At 45.4% G+C, this 27175-nt stretch overlaps 1 protein-coding gene across 3 annotated transcripts in view; it reads right to left on the bottom strand.

Moving 5' to 3' along the window:
• LOC119163019 (nuclear respiratory factor 1) overlaps positions 1-27175 on the bottom strand; it is a 188969-nt gene that overhangs the window by 126241 nt on the left and 35553 nt on the right. For all 3 annotated transcript variants that reach the window (XM_075882690.1, XM_037414910.2, XM_037414911.2), the window contains exon 2: positions 11074-11299. In XM_075882690.1, the coding sequence (XP_075738805.1) occupies positions 11074-11254 (181 nt within the window). In that variant the 5' untranslated portion in view covers positions 11255-11299. The remainder of the gene's footprint in view (positions 1-11073; positions 11300-27175) is intronic.

The following is a 27175-nucleotide window of genomic DNA, read 5'->3' as shown; positions in this document are numbered from 1 at the left end:
ACCACAGGGGATGCCCAAGGACTCGATGAAGGCTCAATGACATCTTTACTCAGCATTTTCTCGACCTCCATCTGTATAACTTGGCGCTCAGCACGTGACACGCGATAAGGGTGTTTGTGGAGTGGACTGGCGTCGCCGGTGTCGATGCGGTGGGTTACGGCACTTGTGCGGCCCAGGGGACGGTCGTCGACGTCAAAGATATCCAGGTAAGAAAATAGAACACCCCGGAGCGCTGCAACTTGGGAAGGTAAGAGGTCGCTGGATATCATTTTGTCGAGGAACGCCTTATATTGCGACATGATGACAGGTTTCGCCATGGTCTTAGTGTCAGGGGTAAAAGAACAAATCAAACATTCATCAAGGGTGGAAAGATCGGCTAAAGTGACGCCTTGGGGAAGAAGTTGGGTCGACGTAGAGACGCCTTGGGGAAGAAGTTGGGTCGACGTAGAGAAGTTCAGAACTGGAAGTAGCATCGTGTTGTTAGCAACAACCACTATAGTATGTGGTAGTGCGATGTGGTGCGTAAGGGTCAAATCAATGAGGGGAGCCACCAGATAGTCTCCATCAGAAACGGACGGGAAGGGCGACAGAGAAATGTGCATAGCAGCCTGGGGTGGTAGCCGTAGAGACTCCACGGATCGTAGCCGAGTGCGACTTGGAGGAGTGAAATCGGTGCACAAAGGCAATTCGAGCCGTAAGATACCGGTAGAACAATCGATGAGGGCGGAGTGGGCGGTTAAGAAGTCAATTCCAAGTATGACATCGTGTGGGCAAGCATCGAGGACTGCGAAGAGAACAGAAGCGTGGTGGCCAGCAACAGTAACCCGGGCAGTGCACATACCAAGCACCGATGTTCGACTTCCGTTGGCAACTCGAACAGTAGAGAACATAGCCGGTGTGAGAACCTTTTTCAGGCGAGCTCGAAGTGTAGAACTCATAACAGATACTTGGGCACCAGTGTCAATTAGAGCAGTAACGGCATGGCCATCAACGAACACCCGACGTAAATTGCGTCTAGAATTTGTAGCCGGTTGAGGGTTTTGTTCCAAGTCGTCAACGCAGCGCCACCTCCAGGAGCTGCACTCGTCAGTTTCCCGGGGAATGACCAGAATAAGCCGGTGACGGAGAGCGGCGGCGTTGAGGGGATCCTGACGGCAGACCCTGAGGTGACGGCGAGCGGCTAGACCAGTTTCTTTGGGCGACGACGTCAGCGTAGGACGGTTCGGAGCGTGGAGATGAACGGCGAGCTGAAGGGTCCTGAATATGGTCATCCGGAAAACCGGGTTGCGAATAGTGTCCACGGTCCTGACGGCGGTCGACAATAGGAAAGCTTGGCCGGAAATATCACCTGTTGCGGCAATGGCGAGAGATGTGCCCAACTCGAGAGCAAGAAAAGCAGATGGGTCGATCATCGTGCGTGCGCCATTCAGATGGATTTCGGTAGCGTGGTGGAAACCGAGGAGTCGAAGCTGCCGCAGCGAGTGGAGCAGAGTGGTGGTCAGCGTTGTGGACGGGAGTGCTCATGGGCTGCGGCATAAGTCTGGCGGGCTGGGGAACCTGGACGCCCAGGTTAGCAAACTCTTGACGTACGACGGCTTGAATAAGCGAGACTGTTGCCCAGTTGTCTTGCGCAGGGGGCTGATAGGAAGCGGGTGCCATGGCTTCCAGCTCCTAGCGAACAATCCTATCGATATTGGCAGGAGGCGCAAGTGAACGGGGCGCTGCAGAATCCTCACAAGATGAAGTCGCAGCAGTGTTTGGTAGTCTCGTGATGTGGTGGGTTATTCGCCTGCTTTTAGCTTGTTCAAATCGTTGGCATTCAGATATGATGGAGTCAACAGTGGTGCAGTTCTTGCACATTAGTATGTTGAAAGCATCATCAGCAATGCCTTTCAACACGTTGCTGATCTTGTCTGCCTCGGACATGTTTTTGTCAGTCTTCCGACACAGTGCCAGTACGTCTTGAATGTACGTGACGTACGACTCCGTCGATGATTGAACACACGATGCGAGTTCCTGCCTGGCTCCCATTTGACGAGCAACTGACTGACCGAACAAATCGCGAAGCTTTTGCTTGCATGTGTCCCAGCTGGTTAGTTCTTCTTTATGCATCTCATACCAGGCGCATGCCGTAGCCCGTACGTAGAATAGAATATTTGCCAGCATAAGCGTTTCGTCCCACCTGTAGTGCTTGCTGACGCGCTCGAATAATGCAAGCCATTCTTCGACGTCCGTGCTGTTCGTCCCGGAAAACGTGCCAGGGTCGAGAAGGTGGGGGGGAAACACCGGTGATGGAGCTGGCGCGGATGGCGAGGCCTGAGTGCCGGTTTCAGGCATCGCGGCTGGACAAAGCTGTCGTCCACTGCGGAGTTCCAGAGCCGGGTTGTGTGAAGACCCCGCACCTTCCACCAAAAGATGTTACGGGGAAGATTTATTCACCGAGAGCTGGTCTTGCTAACGGCTTAGAGAACGCACAGTCATGCAGGCCAAGGGGGGAAGCTCGAGAGTACAACCCACTACAACCACGTCGTCTTCTTCATTTGGGTGCCAATTCAGCTGTGTCGGGGCGACAATTCCATACACGTATCAATATTTTCAATTGTTTTTCATAGTTAGACCCTCCAGTACAAGGCCCACATTCACGCAATTCAGTATGTGTATCCTGTTTCTCATTTCACCTATATCCTTGAGACACTAACGTACTGGTCACATGCTATGGCGTTGCTCGGCATTGGCCCGTGCGGCTTCTCACGGTGAACAGTTGAACAGTGGTGGCACCGAATGCTGCACAGTGATGCTCTGGCGGACCAACTCAGGGCTGTCCAGAAGGCCCGTGTGGCAGCAGAAGGGCTTGGCCTCTCTGTCCCGACATGGGAGCAGCCAGCATCTGTCATGGACTGATCCTGAAGACCTTAATAAAGTTCTTCATACCACACCATACTAACGTACTGGTGCACCGCCACTAAACTACCAGCAAATATTAGATCAATGGACTACTTCGCGGGTCTTGAAGTCGTGGTATAAGTTTTTTAGTTGCTTTAAGAGCTATAAGCTTTTTTAAAAGTGTGGCTTCTGAAGTGACTAGGTGACAGTTCAGCCGCCTGTTCCGAATACACCTCCTACTAGCCTACTGTAACTTGAAGAAAAATGGCAACTTTTGAGGACTTATCACTCGTCGTTTGGCGAATTTTACTGAAAAGTCAGTGGCAACTCTGCACAGATGCCATGTCACGTCGCCAATGTTGGAGCAGCCACGAGAATGGGCTACTCTTTCGCGAAGAAGGGTGGCAAGCGGCTATGCGAAAGCTTGAAACTGGCTGAAAACAGGTGTTTTAACACCTGTAACTTCTTTATTATAGTATGCATTCGCAAAATTTTTACAGCACTATGTTCACATAGCAATGTCTCAGATATTTCTCTTCATTAAATGTTTTGGACCTGTTATGACCGTCATCAATATTAAAGTCTTTCGGCCTTTGTGAACTGGACGAAAATATTTCAACGCATTCCAAGCAAGGATGTGCCATCAAGACAGGTTGATTTCCTGTTAGCAAAACGAGAACAAGAGGCTCAGGACCAGTTCGCGCAAAGAAAATGCACGAGCCAAGAAAAGCCATTGTGAGCTCGACTCTATGCAAGGCTTTCGAGGCAAACAAGGAGGCAGCTGGGCCATTTTCGAGGTCACTGTGTATCTGGGGAGACCGGAACCAGCATGGTATTTGCAGTAGGCTGAAAGCTAAAACCCAAACCGATTGTGGCTGCACCTTGTGAGGAGAAGCAAAGTCCCGGAAATTCGCAGCTATGCCACACCTTCTAGCAACGAGAGATGGAATGTGTGGTCGAAGGAAAAGGAAAAGAAAAAGCACTATCTGCTGCAGCCCTTGCGGGAGCCCGCCTCGACGATGAGGAAATAGTCGACCACTCCTCGTTCCCCCTTTCCCCATAACCCTTTCGGCTCTGGTGTCCTCAATCGAGGACACCATATAAAAGTTCTCCTAGAACCTTGAAAACAAATTCGAACCCACTAATTCTTGGAGAAGTATTTCTCCAACTATCCCCACTGCGATCCACACACTCGTTTCATTTTTGTGGAGCATGGAGCCGTAAAGACCATTCTGGACCGACGTCGTTAGTGACGATGACGCCGGCAAGCAGAAGCGAGAAAGCCCCACTTCCGTGCTAAAGTCCTGAAGTTGTTTTGGGAGCTTCAACACTTCAAAATACTACGTTTCTTTGGATTCCGTGCACTCTAGGGCATAGGAACAATAAGCTTGCCTTTTTTGTCATTCGATGATCATATTACCAAATAGATCACTTTACCAAATAGTTTTCCAAGGTATCCATGTCATTCAATTCTCGTTTTCAATGCCGTGCACGCATGCATGGTTTCACTGTGCAAGCATGTAGTGGCCACCAATGACGTTCCACTCCGCTTTTTTTCTTTTAATATGAACAACCCTGTCGCTACTGCCGAGATGATGTTAGAATAGGCCCTGATAAAACTCTTCGAGACAACGGTGAGAATGGCAGACCTTCGGAGGTCTACTTGTTACTTCGCCATCTTTTCTGCATTGCGAGTTTGCAGAACTGTAGCCTTCGCGATTAGCCGATTAGCTCTGTCAACATGACGGCGCATTGAATGCGATAGCAACAAATGGTAATCGTATATGAAGTAAAGCTGACCGCGAACTCTTTTGGATCCAATATTTTGGAACTCTTACATAACACTGGTGTAAGCAAATGCAGGCGCTCCAGCAAAAGGTGCTCTTTTCATACTGCCTCTCCGCACTGAAAGTGGACTGATTCTTGCCGAGATATTGTGCGCACAAGCGATTGCGAGCACGCCCTTCAAATCAAAGCTCATTGTTGCTACTGGAGCGACCCCCCGCCCGTGTTTTCTCATGCTCGTTCAAGGTGGGTGCGTCTTTTTTTCTGTATGAAAATTCGATAGCAGTTCTAACACGCAGAGGAATGTTATCGTATGCACACTCCAGACAATAGAGTTGGGTTGGCTTATTTGATCTCTGCTTTAGCAGGGCTCAGCACTTTCACTTGCTTGTAAAACTTATGATGCACGGGGGTATGTTATCAATTTGGACTTGGTACCGAACATGGCGGCAACAGCAAAAACTGTCGAGAGTGTCCATATAATTGCTATCGCAATAATGATGCAGTTTTTTACCACTAAACATTTACCTCAGTTTTTACCGTTCGGGTCCTTCAGCCACACAAAAAAAAATTGACTAATTATTGTCAAAGTTGGCCATTTCAAGGACAAAGGTCACATTCTTTCCAAAAGAGCCAACCTCAAGGGCACAACATACAGTATAAGTGATGATTTTCCACCACAGACACGCTTGGCCTAGAGATGCTTGGTAGAGTTTGGCAAAGCACTAAACATGCCCATCAAAGTGCACTAGGATAAACTATGCTGTGGTATCAAAATGTACGTAATTGATCATGCTACTTAGACTGTTGTCGAGCACAAACGCTAGCAACTAAAAATAAAAACTGAAATCTACATAAGGCTAAAAAGCATGATGAGAAAATTCTTCGTAGCAATATTCCGATACTCCAACACAATTCTATAAGTAGCCTGATCTCCTTTTCCAGTAATGTTGTACTAATCACCGAAACTTGGCTTAATTCGTTAGTGCCAGATGCTGACCTCTTCCCATATCTATCCGAGTTTGATATCTTTCGTAAAGATAGGGATGACCGCACTCGAGGTGGCAGTGTGCTAAAAGCGACTAATAGTTAATCGAAATGTTCCCTTGTAATTGTGCAAACACCTTTAAAAATTCTGTGGACACACAGTCATGCAACTACCCCACTCGTGCTGATTAGTGTTTGTTACTGTACTCTTCGCCAAGTTCTGATAAAGCTTTTGCGACAGATCTCCATGACATATTACATGAAGTAATGCTGGTTAATCCCAATACTTTTATTTTGCTTTCAATTTCAATTTTCCTTCCATTGAATGATCCAGGTTCTTCACCTGCCAAAACACAAATATTTCTGCTGAATTTATAAACACTTGCCTTATGTTCGGTCTGTCACAGCTTGTCACTCAAACTATGCGCATAACCTGACATTCGAGCAACATTCTTGACTTTCTGCTCACATCACATCCCAATAGCTTCTCTTCCCTCTATCTTATATTACCAGCCTCAATGATCCCACCGCTGTCCATACCACGTTTCTCTGCAATATTAAAAAATGCATAAAATCAAAGAAGTTATTAACACTTTAGAACAAAGCCAACTATGTCTCCATGAATAACGACTTACCGGTCTTCTATAGCGAATGTTCTTTTACTTACCAATTAGGAATCTATCAAATCAATTGAATTATTCAAAACACAAGGTACAAGACTTGATTAAACTTCCCATTCCTATAACTGCTGTAAGCCAAAGATCCCATTCTCCTTGGTTTAACTTCACATTAAAACGTACACAGCGATGCTACCGAGGTAGTCGGATATAGAGCAATTTTAGGAGCAGTTAAATTTTTATTTTCGAGCACTTTAAAGCAGTGAAACTTTCTATTTTGGAGAACTTTGAAGCAGCAAAATTTTCTATTTTGGAACACTTTGGAGCAGCAAAGTTTTTTATTTTGGAGCACTTTCAAGCAGCAACTTCACATGCTAGAGAATAAGCAAATTGCATTTATATTCAAGGACATGAATAATTATTTTGGGGCTTTTGTAAGGAGCTAAAAATTTTTCGATTCATTGGAATTGAATCTCATGGAGCGAGTCATCTTAGGAGCACTCCCTATTTCAGTTGATGATGCAAAAATAATGGCGTCATGCTGCTGAGCATTCTGAAAAAATTTGCTCAGTGATTATTTTCGTAGCAAATAGAGATAACACTGGTTGAGCAAAATGGCACTCATGGAGTAACATTCTAAATACACCTGTGTAGTTATCAGCAGACCCGTAAAAAATGCTGTGACATACGATGGTTAGAGACACACACAGTCCCGAGTGCATTTCCCGAAGATAACTTCAAGGGTAAAGAAAGGTTCTTCTTCTTCAAAACCGATTATACTGCTGGCCATCATTTAGCTAGTATTATAAATCCAACCTCCTTCGGCAATCGTTTTTCTGTGCTGAAATTGCACGATTTACTAAACTTCGCTTTCCTTCTGCAGCGATGTTTCATGCGGCTAGGGCGTTCTCTTTATACTCCAAACACCTCCCATAGTGTCCTTTAGAAAGCAGTGCACAAAGAAAAAAACCTCGCAGGGTACTTTATGCAGGGGCCTAAAGCAACTTGCAGGCGAGAACCATTTTCTATCACAATAACAATTATATGAATATTCTCGACTGGTTTTTGCTATTGCCAGGGGCACAGGCAGAATTCTTTCTAGGCGGGAGGAGGATAGCACATTGATATGAAGGGGGGGGGGGGGGGGCAGACAAATGGTCGCTTTGCACTGCATATGCCAGGGCGAAAAAATTCAGGGAGAGGGGCACATTTCCGATGTGCCCACCTCTCCCTGAATCGCGTGCCTGCCGACACTGTTATTTGCCACGGCTTCTATATCATGTTAGCAACAAGCCTCTGTTGATGCTTACATTATAGCACAAGGGCCTAGCACGCAGTATGATCATGTTTGATATCATCACGATGTCTCTTTTTACATATTTCTGAAGAAAACAGCAGCTAGAGCGGCCGGCTGGGCGCTATAGAGAAGTATGATTTCATCTGTACGCGCATCGGCGTGTGAGGTCTGCCGGGGATCTCTAGTCATCCACGTCACTGTACGGATATCAAAAACTACGCGTGCAGCTTGTTCTTGCGGACGTGCGGTCCTTCAAAATGGCAATTCCGCCGTTATCGCTCCTCGCGGATGACGTCAAGCCTTATTACTTAATATAACAATACTATTTGTTGGTATCGCATTCATTGCTAATAGCTTAAGTGAAACTAACAGTTCCATATTTTCGACCCGACAATAAAGCATAACTGAAAAGAACACTGGCTCAATGGGCAATGATCACTCCATTTTCGCGCTGTCAGTTATCTAAATGCAAAGCAGAGGTTAGTAGCACAGAAAGTTTACGAGCAGTCTTCTTATGCCTCGAGATAGCACGCTCGCGAATGCGCCCTTCAAGTGATGCAGCCTCTCTCTCTCTACCCCCGCAAAACGAAGCAGTAAATGCGACGCCATGATGTTCATTTTTTTTAATCGTAAGCTATCAACTCGAATGTGAGAGGTGGACATGTAATGGGGCATAGCCATTTCACGGAGGCCTTCTGACGGGGGCCTTCTTCACAGGGGCCTTCCTTAATCTGGACTCGCTCATACTGTCATGGATACAAGCCTTCCTCGATCCCAATACAAAGAATCGATCCCAATACACAGTCATCGGAGGTCACCGTTCCTCGACTGCAAATGTAATATCTGGCGTACCTCAAGGTTTCGTCCTTGGCCCTCTCCTCTTTCTAATTTTTATTAATGACCTTTCCTCAAGTGTTACATCTTCGTTACGTCTCTTTGCCGACGAGTGTGTCGTTTACCGCCGTATATGTGACGGCTCTGATCAACTTGCCCTCCAAAAGGATTTAAATGTAATTGAAAATCAGTGTTCTTTATGGATGATACAACTTAATATTTCTAAGTGCAAATCTATGCAAGTTTCCTGTGAGCTTTCAAACCTAAATTTTACTTTATCCCTGCAGTCTAACCATTGCACTCTAGCAGAATCGTACCGATACCTGGGTGTTCTCATCAACAGCAAACTAACATGGACTGACCATACCGCACAGCTTACTGCCGATGAATCCAAAACATAAGGTTTCATCAGAAGATCCCTGCCCTGCTCACCGGCCTCAGATTGTAAACTCGCCTACGAAACCAATGTCCGTAGTAAACTCGAGTATGCCTCTCCGATTCAGAATCCACACCATTCTTATTTAATTGATTTTGAATGGCCCGTGAAGCCATTCAAAATCGCGCGGCTCGTTTTATAACCTCCGAATACAATTTCCGCACAAGTGTTACTACTATAAAATCATCACTGTCTCTCACCTCTCTGGATCTTAGACCAAAAATAACATGCCTTTGTTTATTTCACAAAAACTGTATTTCAATTATTCTTACTTACATGGCTCCCTGCTTCTCCCACCAGTTCGAACTTTGCGCCATCTCTTCAATTCTTTGAGTGTCCAAAATTTAAAAAGGTTCAACCAACACTTTTAACAAATCTTTCTTCCCGTTAACAACTGAGGATTGGAATCGGCTTCTAAATGCAATAGCCAACGAACGAAATACTGTGAAGTTTAAACCCTTACTCAAAACTCATTTTACAACCACAGCGTCGCAATTTCTGTGTAGCCAGTTGCCTTTCTCTCAATTTTTTAATCATGCTATTAGTTTTATAACGAGTTCTGTTTTTATTATTGCCCTGTAATTCCAATTCTTGAAGTTTAACTTACTTTACGTTCTTGGTCTGGAATCGCCTTTGTGCATCCTTTTTCGACCCCCCCCCCCCCTATGTATTACCCCGTCAGGGGCCCTTAGGGAAAAAAATAAATGATGATGATGAACAGAGCGGCCAGCTATAGCCTCACTGCTGCAAGCTGTGCGTATTAGAACAAAGTTCATGAAAGGAAGAAATTGCAGCTGCTCCGACCAAGAGGCATGTGTTGATGCGATGACATTAAAAAAAAAAGCACATGAAAATTTTGAATTCGAACCCTAGCAATCGATCTCGAGTTCGAAAAGGCACGGTATCTTGAGAGCTTTACCGCAACAGTGATTACAAATGCAGATGTGCTGATGGAAGGAATTATGAAAAAGCAGTTCTGAATGAAAATACATGAATAAATTATATTTAAGGAAAAGTGTCAACGCATTCCTACCGTTTATGTGTTCTTCTGTGGACGCCGAGCATGGAAAATAAAATTGTGCGCCATGTCCAGAATTACACATGACACACATTCTGGCGGCGCTTATACGTACAGTTGTTAGTCAAAATTGCTATAATTACGTGCCGTGCAACTTTTCAAACGAGCTATCAACAGAATTGCTGGAATGAACAACGCCCGCCGATGAATTGCCGCCACAGTTTCTTGATACAGATTGAAGTAGACGTGGACAGCCCCTGCGGGGAACGTGTTTCGCCGATAAGCGAACTTGCACAACACAAGTTGAGTCGGGCACCAACCATAGCATCGTGAATTACTCATGACTGGCGCGCGACTACTGTTTATCCAGCAGAGCTATTCTAGGTACGTGGTTGTGACATTGGTGGCCCTGAGAACAAGATGTACGCGTTTTGACGTGCTGGTTTTGGCAATTGCCACTGACAGACGCTCCCAAATCCGACTTTGGCGCAATTTGGCACAATTTTAGTTGATATTATTAGGATGACGCAGTAAATCTGATTTGGCGCACTTTGGCGCATGAGTGGCATCACTGCGTAGAAAAAATAAGAAAAAACACCAGTTACGTGCAGCCAAGCAGTGAAACTCGCTGCTAGCTTGGCATAAGTACAGCCAAAGAATATGTGGCATTATCAAAAGCGAAACGAAACTTTTTTTCAGCCACCTTATCTAACATGCTTCGGGACAACCCACACCACTTTTGGAAACTTATAAAACCGGACGACGAAACCGACATTTCTCTTTGCGACTCTTTTGGATCCCCCACTGCCAATTGTAAAGCTTTGTTCATTTACAACTCTGCATATTCTCCAGTCTTTACTAACAAAGCTAACAGTTGTTAGGCCTGTGGTTTTCAGTGCATTTGCTTTACCAATACAAAACAACCAACACTGTAATGTCTGTTCCACTTCCTTAAGCACCAAACAACCTGAGTACAGTAGGCTATTTCTTCTTTCTATGCAACTATGTTACTTATCTTGATTTAATTTTATTATTTTGCCACCAATACTTTTGTTGTTTTTTTCTACATGCATTCCTTGAACCTTTCCGGTTTCACGTTTCTAAGTTGAGCAGCCCTACTTCTTTTTAATTGATATGCACCATCATCCACTGCACGAAAGAGTGATCTCTGTCCTCAACTTACTACAACAGTTGTTTCAGCAATGACTGCACTGACCTGCTGCTGCAAGCTGCGTGGTAACATCGTCGGCTACCGTGGACGAGGACAGCAGGTCCGAGTCGTCAAAGGGGCTGTCGGGACTCGAAGGCGGATCACTCAGGTCGTCGGCCGACATCATCGAGTGGCTCACCACAGCTACGCTCAGGGATGGCGTCAGCTCCCCACCACTCATGTTCATCCTACAGCCAGGGGCCGGTGGCCGGCCCACCACCTTGCCCGTCGGCTGAAACATTCAACACGCTCATGTTGCACAGACCGTGTCACTTTACGTTTAACTGTGTTTAAACATACCCTGACTGTGCCCCGGCGGCAAGCATTGGAGAAAGTCTATGCTGATGGCACGGAATCGAGCATTAATGGAATGTGCCTGCATGGCATCTGCAGACGTGTTACCACCTCACCTCAATAAGATAAAGGGAGGGCTAATAAACATAACTGTTTTAACAAGTTCAAATGTATGAAAAATAACATGACTGACAGTAAACATGTAAAAAAGCCTCTATATTGATGGGCAGACAGCTACTTTGCCAAGATACAAGCATTCCACTTAGCCACAATATTGTTTGGACAATTCAGTGGCCTTATTCATATTTTTATGGTGGCTAGATGAGGCAGTGTGACAGACAGGCACCGACTGCACCAAAAGGTGCACAGACTTGCGATAACATATGGTTTCATACATAGAGTTTCATACAAATACCTAGAGGGAATCTGGCACTAGTGTCTACGTGGGCTCCTTCAGCGGCGCTTGTACCCCCATGGGAGTTATGGGAAGTACAGGTAGGAAATGCGCTTCGAATAGATTACATTCTTGAGATTTGCGACGCTTCTTTCCAGAGTGTAAAGCAAAGTGATATAAACTTGTATTTAATTGAAACTTGCTTTATTTGTTTGTATGCAAACTTTATTGTACAAGGTTTATGTGACGAGGCGGCAAAAGTAAAACCGGGGTAAATTTAACCATCAGGGTAGGCACTGCTCTGCCATTGCGTTTCAGATTCATCATCAAGATTTAATGAATTATTTTTTACAATGCTTGAAAACAAACATGCTTTTCTCTTGAAAGTATGAACTATCCATTCATGGAAGTAACAAAACAGTATTAACTGAGAAACACTTAACGCTTCGTCTTCTGCGATGCTAGGTGCGCCTGTCCAAGTGGCCTGCCTCCACACACCACTGGTTCTGTTGTGTCGAGTCAGCGGAGCGTGACAGTGCGTCTACTTAGCTTTGTCATCGTTTAACAGTCGATTTAAAACGAGTTTAGACAAGACCCACTCGTGAAAAAGCATGGCCTTGATGCAATATCCTGCACTGGCATGAGACACTACATCTATGCGCAGCGGTGTGTGGACAACGCTTCGTATAAACTGTCAAACCTGACTCGTAAAGCTCCAACGTGGCAGCGAACTTCAGACCTAGTGGTCTTCAGTCTCTTTTAACAACAAAGGGGCTGCTCCGGTGCTTTTTACTGCACCCCACTACTTGCGCAGCACAGAGAACAAAACTGATACTATAGAACCAGAAAGAAGTCTGTAGACAGTTCTCTAGATAACCCTATCCAATCCGAAGCCTGTACTTCCCATAATTCTCATGGAGTTACACGATCGCAGGGCCAGATTCCTCTCTAGGTATTATTGTATGAAACTTCATGGGTGGCACCGTGTGATGCATGGAGTACATTTAGAGCCGTTAGTAAAAAAAGAAAGAAGCTTATTGTTGCCATAGGCCATTTTTTTATGGCATTTCCATTTGTTGTAAGGCATGGTTCCAATACATTATGTAACTCACATATTTCATTTATCTGCAAGCTCTGCGGGAGACATGTGCTGTACTCCCCAGAACAATAATTATTGAGAGTGGCTTATGCATGTTTGTTGTACAAGTTTTCCTGTCTGACGTCAATTCCAAACACTATATAAAAAGCCACACTCTAGTTTCCATGAAAAATTCATCGCCTGCACAGCCACAACTTGTCTTGCTTAGGCTGTAAAGTTTTGAAGAAGAGCCTACATTCACGTAATATTTTCAATAATGTGACTCAAAGTAAAAGTGCAGCCAATGATCTGCTGTTTCAATGACAATGAACATTTGTACGACGCATTCAACTGGTTCTCTAGAAACATTTCTTCTTCCCCTCATACATCCGTTGAAATGGGCAGTGCAATGTCTGTCTTCCCTCTGCATGTTCAGCCGCTTTTTTTATGCTGCGACTAAATGGTGATATTTCCATTTGTTGTCACGCGTTTTAAAAAAGCACTGACCCAAAATTTCGAAGGCAAGATAAGAAGTGAGTATACTTTATTTGTAGACACACAGAACGTCTATCACATATCGATGGCTAATATAACCTGCAACATATTTAAAACCAATTTTACTCAGCAAGATGTGGAGCTCCCATGATGCCGACATCAAGACAAAGGAAGTGCAAACAAACCTACAAGAAAGGTTTCTATTGGTTGGTTGCAGGCACGTGCCTTGCGCTACCTTCCTTCTTCGTGCCTGTGATTTCTGATGTGCTCGCGAGCGGTCGCTCAGAGAGAGCGACCGCTCTTTAGCGCACGCTCTCTCCCATGCCGCCTCGTCACAGTTTTATGCGGGCACGTGGGCAGCAGTATTTACCTCCCCGCCGGATCTGCTCCTGCCTAGCTCAAAACCGAAACTGCAACTGGGCACTCTAAAAATGGCTTTAAATAAATAATCACTGCACACTTGAGCAAAGAAGCTCTCCAGATGTGATCAGTGGTTCATAAGCTACCTATTGCAAAAAAAAAGTGCAAAATTCTTGTGTTAGAGCTGCAATAAAAAAGTGGTGACAAGAAATTTTAGCACCTCTGTTTCTTGCTTTTAATTGGAGGCTGACTCATCAATAGTGGCAACACAACTCATTTGCTCAGAGCAAGAAATGTGTTTAATTATACAGTATAGGCTACATGATTCAACACCCACTATTCAAAAAAATTTGATTATTTGCATTGTTCTATTGGTCCCGGCAAAAGTGCATTTTATCTACGGAACCAAACCTTCATTAATTCACCAGAATTCATCTCTACAATTCTTATTTTAGAAAAATGCTGACGGCTGGCTGCTGCTACACAAAAGTGTGGTAAAGCAGTGCTGGCGCCACTGGAATGAAACAAAAGTGGCATCACCATTGTCATCAACTAATGAGGGCGATCGCAGTGGCACCGAAGGTCTTTTTTCTTCACTCTACTGCACCTTCGACACCGTTTCCTAGGTGTTTCAGTAACGCTTGCTTTGGTTCTAGTTAGTACATAGGAAAATAAGAAGACAACTGCTTTGACGCAAAAAATATGAAGAAAGAAAAAGAAAGTGAGGAAAGAAACAGAATCCTCACTTCCATTTTCCTTTTCGCAGTATTGTTAGCATCAAAGAAGTTCTCTTCTTATTTTCCCTTATGTTGTCATGTCCACTACTCATGTTTTCGTGCCCACTAGTCAGGAGACCACGACTAGTCTAACCGATCAAGAAATTATTAATGATTTCACAGATGCCCAAGAAAGCTACTATTCTGATGAAGAGAGAGGCGAGGAGCCGCAACTGCGACTTCATCACACCTTACGGGAAGTCTAGAAGGCACATTTGATATTGACGGACACTTGCTTCAGTACTTCTGACAGCTCGTTTGCTGTTGGCTATTTGGAAGACTCAAGAAAAATTGTAATGTCAAGTGTAATCGGTGCGAAAAGCAATGAACATTTCAAAATATTTCATCAAATGAAAGTAGGCTTCTCCAACTTGATTTTCATGTTGTTTTTCCTGTTCATTTGTTAGCTTGGCACTCTGTTAATTAGGACATTTTTTCTGGTGTCACTAAATATGAATTAACGAGCTTTTAGTTTACTCCTCTGTTGCGACTGGATGCAGTTTCAATTTCCAAGAGCACTCCGGGCCGTGTGGCGTAGTTGGCCTATTTATCAACAAGTGCTATCATGTGACCACGAGAGCCACTGGCCAGCGTATAGTATCTTGTCAGCACTGCTGTTTCGTCTGCTTTGATGAGCGCTGAGAGTGCTCATTTCCTTGATGGTCAAACTACGTTACTTATCTAGTGCAGACAGACAGACAGACAATGAACTTTATTTGATCCTGAGGAGCTTTCGCGGGAACCCCTATCGGGGACCCGCGGAAGCCGCTGGCCGCGTCCAAGTAGGGGCCGGGACACCGTGATGTTCCGCCCTTTCTTGGGCCCTCCGGATTGCCTGGTGCAATCCCTCTGGATTGCCTAGTGCACAGATGAACAAAAAAACTGGGAAGAGCAAAAAATCAGTCTGAAAAGCTTGATTCACTTCGCGATCTCCCAAGTGGCTGCGATTTCGTTCTTTTGGTTGTCCAACTAAAGCGGTGTTCATGTGCAGCATATAAGTGCCCTAACAAATGCTTGCAATTAGTTCGGGCAACGCTGAGTCGTAAAGGCAAACCAGTCCAACGTACAGATGGTGGAGCACCAAAGCAGTTATCTGTCCAATACGCAGTGTAATCCAGGCTGTAGAGAGCTTCAGGTAACTGGTAGAGATACCAGGTAACTGGAGCTGCTGCTGCAACAGCAGTCGTGGAACAGGTAGCCAACGTTTAGAGATACTTTTTCAGTTTCAAAACTCTCCACTTCGCCTTTGAGGAGCAGGCGGCCGGCTGCAGTTCCCGCCACCGCGGCGCCGCAGGGCCAACTTTGCGCCAAGCAAACTAAGGTCGTCTGCTCTAGCTAGGCGCGGTGCAGCCGGTGAGCAGCGTTTACACAACACTACAACTTCTTGGTTATGGCATGAGGAGTATGATGTAGAGCCCAGATGTGCGATGCCTTTCCAGGTCCTTGGTGAAAATAATAACTCGCGTAGCCTGGTGCTAGACGAGCATTTGTCAATTAAAAAGCCGTTCTGCGTCCTGTAACTTCTTGTTATTCCAGGTAGTAGAAACAAAATTTAGAGCTTAGTTGTATTAGAAACGTCTCACCGAAGCCACGGTAAAAGCTGTGACTCATCTGGTTCCAGCTTAGTTGTTTAGAAGCTATTTTTGCGAGTCTCAGCATAGGAATTTTTGACGCTGTGCACATTAACTTGTGCAGCAAAAGCACCTGGGTGGGCCGCACTCTAAAGAAAGTTGAAACCGAGTCATTGCTGTAAGGTATCAGCTACATTTAAAATCCCACTGAAACGACACTATTTCTCTGTTCAGCTAGTATTAAAACCAGTGCACTTTCTTCTTTTGAAGTATTCAGATTTATGGGTGTCTGAGTGGATAATACTTAGGATCATTAAAAAGAAAAGCAAAATTTGTCAAAATAAAAAAACATCAGTGTATTGACACAAGAACACTTGTCACTGTCACGCACTAGTCACGAGCATTCGAATTTCATCAAACAAGCGCATAGCTTAATTCCTTTAACAATTCGGGCTTGTGAGAAACAAACAAAGCGTAAGACAATCTGTTGTGTACCTATACCCATTCAGACATTTTGCTTGTTGCATGATAGATGTACTATGAAGGGACACTTTCTGCACTTTGGGTAAATCTTCAACTAGATCAATGAGAGTCGCTGGGGATGCAGTCTTCTTCTTTTTTTTTTTTTTTTTCACTCAGCCCGCGTATCTCAAGTTTTCTCCGTTCTTGAGCAGCGGTAGCACAGATCAAGCGTTTCCTCAATTCGCTGGTTGCAATCTACACCTTGTTCTTGGTTATTTTTGTCATTGTTTCTTTTTTTCAATGTAACTGCTAAAATGACACAAGACACACATACGTCTGTTAGTACCATCCACACAGTTCTTGTAATGAATATTTCTTAGCCGCGCACTTTCTCTTTTCGCTGAGCCAGTAATGGCGAACTCCATTGGGAGAGCAGGAGCACAAAAAAGCACACCTAAAGTGCTCTCTTCACAGCCGGCACGTTTCTGTGGTCGAACAGGTGCCAGAGCACTGTCATCCATTGGTAGAGCGAGAGTGCTTTTGCTGCGCCAAGAGCAGCCAGGAGCAGTTTGCAGTGTTCTCGCCCGAAAAGCGGAGTAGGCGCAGTACGACAAGTCACGTACTGAAGGTCACATTTTGAAATTTGAAGGTCACAGCCTCCAAATTTTTTTCAGCCGGTGAGCGTGGCGGCAATGGCAGCAACCATGTGTAGTTTGACACCACTGTTTTGTATGGATGGCTATGATGAGAGCTGGACGTTTGCTGAATGAGTCATTGCACATGCATACTAGGTATTAGGATAATGAAAAATATGTGGCTGACCGATTTCACACATATTTCGCTGCTGCCCCACAAAGAATTTGCCGGGGCTTGGAATGTTTCAGTCACATGGTCTCCCTACTCGTCAACTTCTCATCTGCCCTCCGGGAAAGTGGCGCATTCCAGTGGCAGGTTCAGTGGCCCTGCTCTCCGTGCTCTGCCCCCCACTACTCAGTGCCCTGCCCCTCTACTCCTGTTCTTTCAATAAAATTTGCCATATGATGTATTCTGTGAATTCTGCATTATAGAAGTTTCTTACCGGAGGCTTTTCTGCCTTGTCAAGGACCACCGAACTCTAGTTGCAGAGAAGTTGAATCACACTTTTTTTCAATCGCTCAGAAAAACTGGAGTCCTCCGAAGGAGCGGGGACCTATTGCCGGCATTATTCAGGCAGATCGCAAGGCAGCAGTAGTTTGTTGTACAGGTACCTTTTATCTTGCGGCTTCATTACAATTACACTAGGAAATTCGGAAATAATCAAGGCACTTCATCACTCCTCGATGCCCATGCACCTTGGTCGGTTAAGGCTTCTCCATTCATGATATGCCTATAAGTCTTAAGGATGTCAGTTTCTTGAAAGTAAACATCGTTCACCTGGCGCGTCTTTCCCAGACTTTCCCATGGATCTTTTTCCCACTTCTGCAGTAATAGCGCGGGTCAGACAGTGGGGAGAAGTGGCATTTTAAGGACATTTCCTCTACCACTGGTGCGCAGGGTCACAAAACACATCATTATGATGTCCGGAGGGTCTGAGCTATGGTGCACGGGATAGCAGCAACAGTAGGATTAACCTCGGGAGACGTACACATGTGTTCGATGCGTCCATACCTGTTCAATACTTAGATTTTGCCGATAATGTCAACAATCAGAGTTTCCTACGCCGTGGATGTCTAAGTATATTCATGACTGCAGGCGTCAAATTGTCTTCAGAAGACCGTGGAAGCATGCCATGCGACGAGACATAGACACAGAAAAAAAAAGTCCAACCAAACACCGGCACGGAACGCAGGAAACTGCAGCGACAGTGAAGCCAGCAGGAAGCAGCCAGTTACTTGGCGCAAAGTTAGACTGCAGCGCCCTCACAATTCCTTGTAGCAAATCCCGCCCGCCTCAAAAGGAGGAGTTCAAAAACTGAAAAAGTATCTATAAACGTTGCCAGTAGCGCCATCCTGTGGCGTTTTGTTCAACTACAATAACTTTCTTCCGTTTTTTAGTTGCATCACTGTTCTTGTTGAAAAAAAAAAAAAGGAATGAAAGTGCTGCGAGCTTGTAATCATTTCAGTCAGTGCTTTACAAAAAGTAAGCAAGCAAGCATATTTATTTTCGTGAGCACCAAGTGAGGCTTTCCATATTAAGATTTTACTGTTAGTACTGTTCGCCATTAGGCGCCCTTGGTAACCCTGACAGAACTCGTGACGAACATGGTACTCGCTGAATGACCTCATCGTTTTTTAAATGCGAAGCATTTATTAGCGAACTTCGGCGACTTTGAGCGTGTCTGTCTGTCTGCATGTCTGTCCGTCTCTCTGTCTATCTCTTAGACAGACAGACTTATCTTACGACTTTTAGCTCTCCTGGACATTTGAATAACAGTGTCGATACCAAACTTGGTATGGCACAGCATGGCTGTATGACGAGCATATTTGACTAGTCGTAACATGAAAATAACAACATGTATGACATGAATGTCATGATTTACATTTTATGGTCCTGCATCTCCTGCGGTGGTTTCGTTCACATGGCATGTTGCAAAACTCGTTTTGTATGGCATGATTGCATGGCGAACAAGCGATAGACCCTAACATGAAAATATTGACATGCATGTCATGTAACAACATGACTACATGCCACACTCATGATGCGCTCACGGCGGTTTCGCTAGCATCACATATATCTAATTTAGTATTACAGTACGTGAGTGGATGAAGAAGGTATGTGACTAATGCAAACATAATAATCATGAGCTGTGTATCATGTAACAACATGACTACATGCCACACTGATGATGCGCTCACAGCCGTTTCACTAGCTCTGCCATTTCACTAGCTTCACTTATACCGAATTCGGTATTACGGGACGTGAATGGATGACGAAGGTATAATACTGGTGCAAGCATGATAATCATGACATGCGTGTCATGTAACGACATGACTACATGCCACCCTCATGATGTGCTGGCGGCCGTTTTTCTAGCTTAACATATGCCAAATTTGGTATTATGTGATGCCAATGGATGAGGAAGGTATGTGACTCGTGCAAACATGATAATCATGAGATGCGTGTCAAGTGAGGACATGACTACATGCCACAGTAACGGTGTGACGCAGTGCACGTGCTCACCACCATTCGTTTTGTCGCGTCACGCCAGCGATGCCACGTCAGGCACCGCTCCTGCCATATACTCGCAGGCGCACGCCGCACTGCATTGCTTTGATGCATGCGCGTTTCAGTGCATCCGGCGTCCTTCCGTCATGAAGAGAAGTAGACGCAGTGCTGTCTGGGTAACGCATCTGCGCAAAATGGAGCATTTCGCGCTGGTTGTCATCTGAGCCGGGCCTGGCGTCAGAATATAGAGTGCTCGCGTTTTGCTAAAGTAGCGTCGCTATGCCTAGCGTGCACGCACGTTAACGTTACGTTGGAGTGTATTGGGCCAGTCATGATGCACTCGCGGCCGTTCTGTTAGCTCCACGTACACCAAACTTGGTGTTACGTGACGTCGATGGATGACGAAGGTATACGACTGGCGCAAACATGATAATCATGACACACCTGTCATGTAAGAACACGACAACGTCCCATATTCATTGAGTGCTCGCGGCCATTTCGCTAGCTCCACATATACATTTCGCATCATGTGACTTGAATAGATGACGAAGGCAAATGACACATCCAAACATGATGATCATTACACTGAAGTCATGTACGGCATAATTTACCGCCACCTCGTAACGTTGTGGTGATTTGAAAGTGACATATCAACCTTCCTCATTCGTGCTTCGCATATCATCGATTCCCACTGTACTTGGGATCTGCCAATTTTTTTTTGCTTCTTTTATATCGTCACGCACCGTACATGCGATGACTACAGGGTAATTGCTTCGTTTTCCTTCTGTGCACTCTATATTGCACACGTTCTTTTCAATAAAAGTCTTTTTGCTTGGCTGGCCTACTCACGAGTACGTGTTCACTCCAGTGGCGACAAGCAATGGGATAAAAATAACCTATAGGAACTGCCCCGGTAGTCATGCCTGGATACGCAAGCCCACCACAGTTCGAGGAAGCTACAGACCACTGGCCGGCATATCTGGTGCTGCTAGAAGCCTTCCTAGATGGCAACAACACTACTGGAGAAAAGATGATGCGAGCATTGCTTGCAGGAGGGCTGAACACCTACACTGAAGCCGCTGCGAGTGAACACTGCGTGCCAGAAAAAAGGTGAAAAAGCTATCGTATCAAGAAGCACTCAACATACTGCAGCAGCATTTTTCACCCAGCCAGAATAATAGACCAGTCCTTTAATCACTCAAAGGACCAAGAAGGGTTTCATTCATGTTACTCCACAATAAACCATATTCACACTATCAATCGGGTAATAAAGATATGCGCGGAATACACCCAACCCCTATACGTAGCCTTCATAGATTACGAGAAGGCGATTCACTCGAAAAGTACTCTTTTTTGCATATTTGCCTGTGGTATGTAAAACCACGAAAGCCTCAGTAAAAATCTTTGCGACACTTCCTGCATATACTATATCATCTGAATTCGAAAAAAAACAAGCCGTTCTCGGTATGTTTGTTGTTTTTAGCAAGGCCTTTAATAACATTCAGCATTCTACGTTGTTTGAAAAGATACTCTGCTATATAATTTGTGGTCATCTACTAGATTTATTAAGAAGTTACCTTAACTATTGAAAAAAGGTTGTTGAAATATATAGGAAGTTCTCAGAGCTGAAGCCTATTATTAAGGGTGTACCTCAAAAAAGCAGCCTTGGACCCTTTCTTTTTAAAGCCGACATAAATTATTTAATTCGTATTTATCATCAGTGACTCCCCATACCAATTTACATGCCGATTACAATGCAGTGACTTTGTTCACCCTGCCCTCCAAAACTGTGATGTACGTCAATTTCCTGTGCTCACTAGCTCTGCCCGACAGTGGCTATTACGCTACGCCTCTCACCGACGTACTCCTTGTGCATAATGTTGCAGTAGCCTACACAGTGCTCAGCATTACAGACAACAGAACTTGTCTACCACTTGTGAATTTCGGCTACATGAATCAAGTGCTTCCACGAGGCATTTCTGTGGCCCACCTTAGTCCATCGCTCAATTTACAAACCAAAGTGCTTGCCTTAGACCCCCTTGTTCCAAAGCAGCGCACACCACTCGCAGTACATTCGGGCAGCCGTAAAATTGTAGGCATGACTGCCACTGATCTTCCGCCTCCGCAAGTTGAAGCCCTACAGCGTCTTCTCGAGGCCTACCAAGATATTTTCAATATTGGCAACCGAACCTTTAGAGTAGACGTCCTTTATCCAGCATCGCGTACACACAGGTGATGCCAACCCTGTTAACCACTGTCCCTACAGAGTATCGGCTTTTGAGCGGAGCATCATTCAGAAAGTGAACAAGATGCTACGCAAAGACATTATTAAACTATCCTCTAGTCCCTGGGCATCCCCGGTGGTTTTAGTTAAAAAAAAAGGACGGTTCGTGGCAATTTGGTGTAAACTATCGTCACCTTAACAACATCACGAAGAAAGACTGCTACCCTTTGCCACAAATTGACAACACCCTTGCTTGCCTTCATGGTGCTGCCTACTTTTATTCCATCGATCTTTGTTCTGGTTATTGGCAGATTGCCGTGGACCCCATGAACCAAGAGAAGACAGCTTTTGTAACACCTGATGGCCTCTAGCAATTCAAGGTCATGCCTTTCAGTTTATGTAATGCCCCCCCCCACCTTCAAACGAATGATGGACTCCTTGCTCCATGAATTCAAGTGGTCTAAGTGTCTTTGTTATGTGGATGACGTGATTGTGTTTGCTCCCACTCTTGGAGCGCACCTTGAGAGACTGTCAGAAATTCTTAATCTATTCCATGTTGCCGGCCTTCAACTGAATTCATCCAAGTGCCGGTATGGTAGCCGCTGCATTACAATACTTGAGCATATTGTTGACGCTGATGTTGTACAGCCTGACCCAGAAAAAGTTCGAAATGTGAAGAACTTTCCTGTGCCAAAAACCGCCAAAGATGTCCGCAGCTTTGTGGGGCTCTGTTCCTACTTTTGGTGGTTCATCAAGAACGCTGCGGAAATTGCTCAGTCCTTAACAGATTTGCTCAAACCAGGTAAGACTCAGTAAACTTGTAGCTAAGCGAGTTGATTCATATTTCTGGGTAAATTGGTGGGCGCAAATGGAGACAAACGACAACGGAAAAGAAGAGACAGGGACAAGCGCAAACTTTCAACTCATCCTTCACACATATAATCACATATAACATAGTCAAGCGGTCACAAGGTCACAACCAGACATCTTACAACAGGCTGCGCAAAAAATCACGCTCACTATGAAATAATGATATTGACATATCACTAACACAAGTGTTACCTCTTGCAGCGATATAAAAGGCTTCCATCAGTTCATGGGCTGTGGTATCGCGCTTCGACCCAAAATTCCAATCTCTGAGAAAATCAGTGAGCACATGCAAGCTTTCACGCAAGAAAATGCATGATCCCGTTATTTCCAAGTGAAAGCTCATGTTCCCTTGCACGGTCGTTCACGCCCATGACCTACGTAACATTTCCCACAAGACAGCGGTATTTCATAGACGATGCCTGTCGCACATTTCACATACACAAATGCGTGTTTCTTTTCGCAACCACTGGATCTCTTCTCGCCAGAGAAGATTATGGGACAAAGTCCAGCGAGCTTACGTGGGGCGGAGAACACAATCGGCACACCTTGCCAACTCGCTATCTTTTTTAGGTTGTGGAAAATGTGATGCATATAAGGCGCCACCGCTGGAGGCCACCTGCGATGCAGGCCATGGTCTGCGCTGGAACGGGCTGCTTTGGCATCACGCAGAAAAACCTTTGCGATAGCTGTCACTATCGTGCAAGGATACCCGGCAGCAATGATCGGGTGCGGCAGCAATGCCGCACCCGATCATTAAAGCTATCTTGCATTGCATGTGTGCAAGACTTCCCAACCGCGGAACGAGACACAATTTGGCAATACCCCTTTTAACAAGCTTAGAATGCACAGAATCATAGGGCTAAACTACCTTCTGCGCACGGGGACTATAACGCTAACATAGGTGGTCAGCTAAAACGAGACATAGATCTAAAAACTGCAGAGAGTTATCAGTGGGAAATTCATGGGTGAAGGTCAAGCTCTTTCTGCACTGTTTAAAAGCATTAGGAATAGCGCTTGTCCCTGTCTCTTTTCAGTTGTCGTTTGTCTGCATTTGCACACACCAATTTACCCAGGACAAATGAGACTTTTACCTGGGGTCCCTCGCAAGCAACAGCTTTCTCCAACCTCACCACTTTGCTCACTTCCTCTCCTGTTCTGGCTCACTACTACCCAACTGCACTGACCGAAGTCCACACTTATGCCAGTGGTTACGGAATAGGCGCTGTTTTGGCTCAGCGACAACATGGGCAGCATCTCATGATAGCTCATGCCAGCAGGCTGCTGTCCCCCTCGGAGCGGAATTATTCCATCACAGAGCGCGAATGCCTAGCGCTGGCATGGGCAGTCGTGATATTTCGCCCTTACTTATACAGCTGACCACTTATAGTTCTCACCGACCACCGTGCTTTTTGCTGGCTCGCCTTCCTCAAAGATTCCACAGGTCGTCTCGCCCGCTGGGCACTCCGCCTCCAAGAGTATTCTTACACTGTAAGTGTAATAATCAGGAACACTGCACAAAGATGTGGTTATTCTTACATCGTAGTGTAAAAATCAGGAACAATGCACAAAGATGTGGTTAGCCCATCACGCTACCCTGTGGCCGACTACGGCTCTATGAGCACTGATCTCGTGGGTTGTGTCCTTTCCATCTCCCAGCTGCTTCATCTCGGTGATGAGCAGCGCCGCGATCCAAATATCAGTTGCCTAATATAACCGCTCGAATCTTCGCCGTACGACGCTTCCATTCGCATGTTTACCTTAAAGAACCACACCTTATATCGGCATACTTTGCCGCCCGCTGGTCACGATCTACTTCTTCATACAGCACTTGCGCTCCACAGTCCTCTGCGAGCTCCATGACACGCCGACCGCGGTTTACCTTGGTGTCTCTAGCACATTTGACCGTGTGCGCCGCCACTTCTGCTGGCCTGGCCTTTCACGCTCTGTACGCCATTATGTCAAAGCTTGCGAAATTTGAAGCCGTCAGGACTCCCTGCCAGGTATCTTCAGCCCATTGACATCCCATCGGAGCCCTTCTTCAGTGTTGGTTTGGACCTTCTCGGTCCCTTACCAACATCCACCTCTGCAAACAAGCGGGTCGTGGTTGCTACAAATTACGCGACCCGCTATGCAGTTATGCGAGCCAAGCCAACAAGCTCTGCTACAGATGTCGCCGATTTTCTACATTGCGATTGCATTTTCGTGCATGGAGCCCCTCGTCAACTGCTGACAGACCGAGGCCGTACGTTCCATTCTAAAGTGGTTGATGATATCCCGCGTTGCTGCTCTACCCAACATAAGCTTACGACATTGTACCACCGCCAAACAAACGGGCTTACAGAAAGTTTAAACTGCACCCTGATGGACATGCTATCGAAATACATCTCGGCCGACCATGGTGATTGGGACCTAGCCCTACCCTACATGACGTTCGGGTACAACTTCTCCCGGCATGACACTACAGGGTACTCATCATTGTACCTTCTGTTCGGACGCGAACCAACATTGCCGTTGGACACTTTCCTGCCAGCTGCTGCGCAGTCTACTTTTGAATATGCCTACAGCAAATTAACCATGTCCCAAGACTCGCAGAAGCATCGTTACAACGAGCGACACCGCGATGAACAATTTTCCGACAGGTTCCCTCGTTCTTTGGCCCCCTATGCGACATGGCCTTTCAGTGAAGCTTTTTTTTCGTTTCACGGGCCCGTACCGCATGCTTAGGCAAGTGACCGGCACTACATACAACTTGTTCCTGATGATCCATCAACCTCTTCTACACTGCTGTCCCGGAATGCAGTCCACATATCAAGGCTCAAGCGTTACCACACTGCTCCTGTTGTAGCCCTGTAAGCTCGCCGGGTCGGCACTTTTGATGCCGGGGGTTGTGTTACGTGGTTTCAGCTGACGGTAACAGGGCATAGTAGGTAACATCTTCAAAAAGGGCGCTTCAGACTGAAAGTGAAGAGATTGACGTTGTTGGTGAGCTGTGTTGTGGCTGCGGACTGTCTACTGTTATTTCACGTAACAATATTCCACAATCTATGAGCTGCCACTGCTATGGCGGGACACGTGCAGCAGGAGCAGCGAAACGGTGTTTAAGTGGCAAACCCATTTCTTCAGCTAGACCTTTCCTACGAAGTGCGTAGGGCTGTCTCATGACAGGGCGATAGTCAAATAGGACAGAACTGGACATATCACTGATAGTGTAGGGTAAGGGGTGCTTGTATTTGCATTCACTTTCACGAAGTACACAAAAGATAGGTAATACCTCTGTAGATGTAATGGCCCCTCATTTGAGTCAACATACAGGCTTTGCACGAGGCTAGTACAAAAAGCGCCTGTAGAAGGGCGAATGCCCAAATGGGGCACAGGGTTCAGCATCTTTAAGGCATTGTGATCACCGACTGATAGGCAACGTCACTGTAGTCAAGGGGTGCTTGAATGAGGCTTTTATAAAAATTTAGAAGGCACTTTTTGTCACTACCCCATGTAGTGCGTGACATTTTCAGGATATTCACGGTTTCTTAACAGTTGCTTTTTACGGATTTGATATGAGGTACTAATGTTAGTTTAGTATCTAATATAGTTGAACCCCTTTATAAGGGGCATGCTTTGGGCAGCAATAATTGTCTTTTAAATGAGATGTTTGTTATAAGCAGGGTGCCATGTATGCATTTTCCTGTCAACCCGTATTTTACTTCAGGCACACTGGTGTCTCTGATTTGCCTTTTATATCAGTGTCTCTTATAAAGTGGTTCGACTGTACTAGGCCCAGAAACTTATGCTCGGGCTTCACAGACAGGCATTGACCACGTACGTAGATAAATGTCGAGGTTGGGGTGAATGCTCCTCTTTCTAGAGAACAAGACGCCCGCACTTTTCTGTGGATTCAATCGAAACCCATTTTCTTCTGCCCATTTGGAAGCCTTGTTTAAGCAGAGTTGAGCCTGCCGCTCACACATAGCGAGATTGGAGGATTGAAAAAAGATTTACACATCGTCAACATACGTGCAATGAAACATATCGCGTGGCATGTAGGAATGCAAGGTGTTCATTTTTATAATAAAAAGTGTGCAACTCAGAACACCCCCTTGCTGCACTCCAGTCTTCTGGACAAATGTCTGAGAGAATACATTCTCTACCCAGACAAGGAAGAAGTGATTGGGCAAAAAGCTTTTCATTATGATTAGCGCGTTACTTAGGACACCTAATTGTGAGGTCTCGCAGTATGCCAAAACGCCATGTCGTGTTGTACGCCTTTTCCAAATTTAGAAATACTGAAAGAAAAAATTGTTTATGAACAAAAGCGTCGTGTATTTGTGCGTCAATGCGTAGCATGTGGTCAGTAGTGGATCTAACCTTGCGAAATCCTCACTGGCATGGGTCCAGTAGATTCCAGGAAATGTAACAGCCAGCGGTTAATCATCTTTTCAGAAA

Source organism: Rhipicephalus microplus, unplaced genomic scaffold (genome assembly GCF_043290135.1).
Source record: "Rhipicephalus microplus isolate Deutch F79 unplaced genomic scaffold, USDA_Rmic scaffold_13, whole genome shotgun sequence".
Lineage (NCBI taxonomy): Eukaryota > Metazoa > Arthropoda > Arachnida > Ixodida > Ixodidae > Rhipicephalus > Rhipicephalus microplus.
This window is presented reverse-complemented; position numbering and strand designations above follow the sequence as displayed.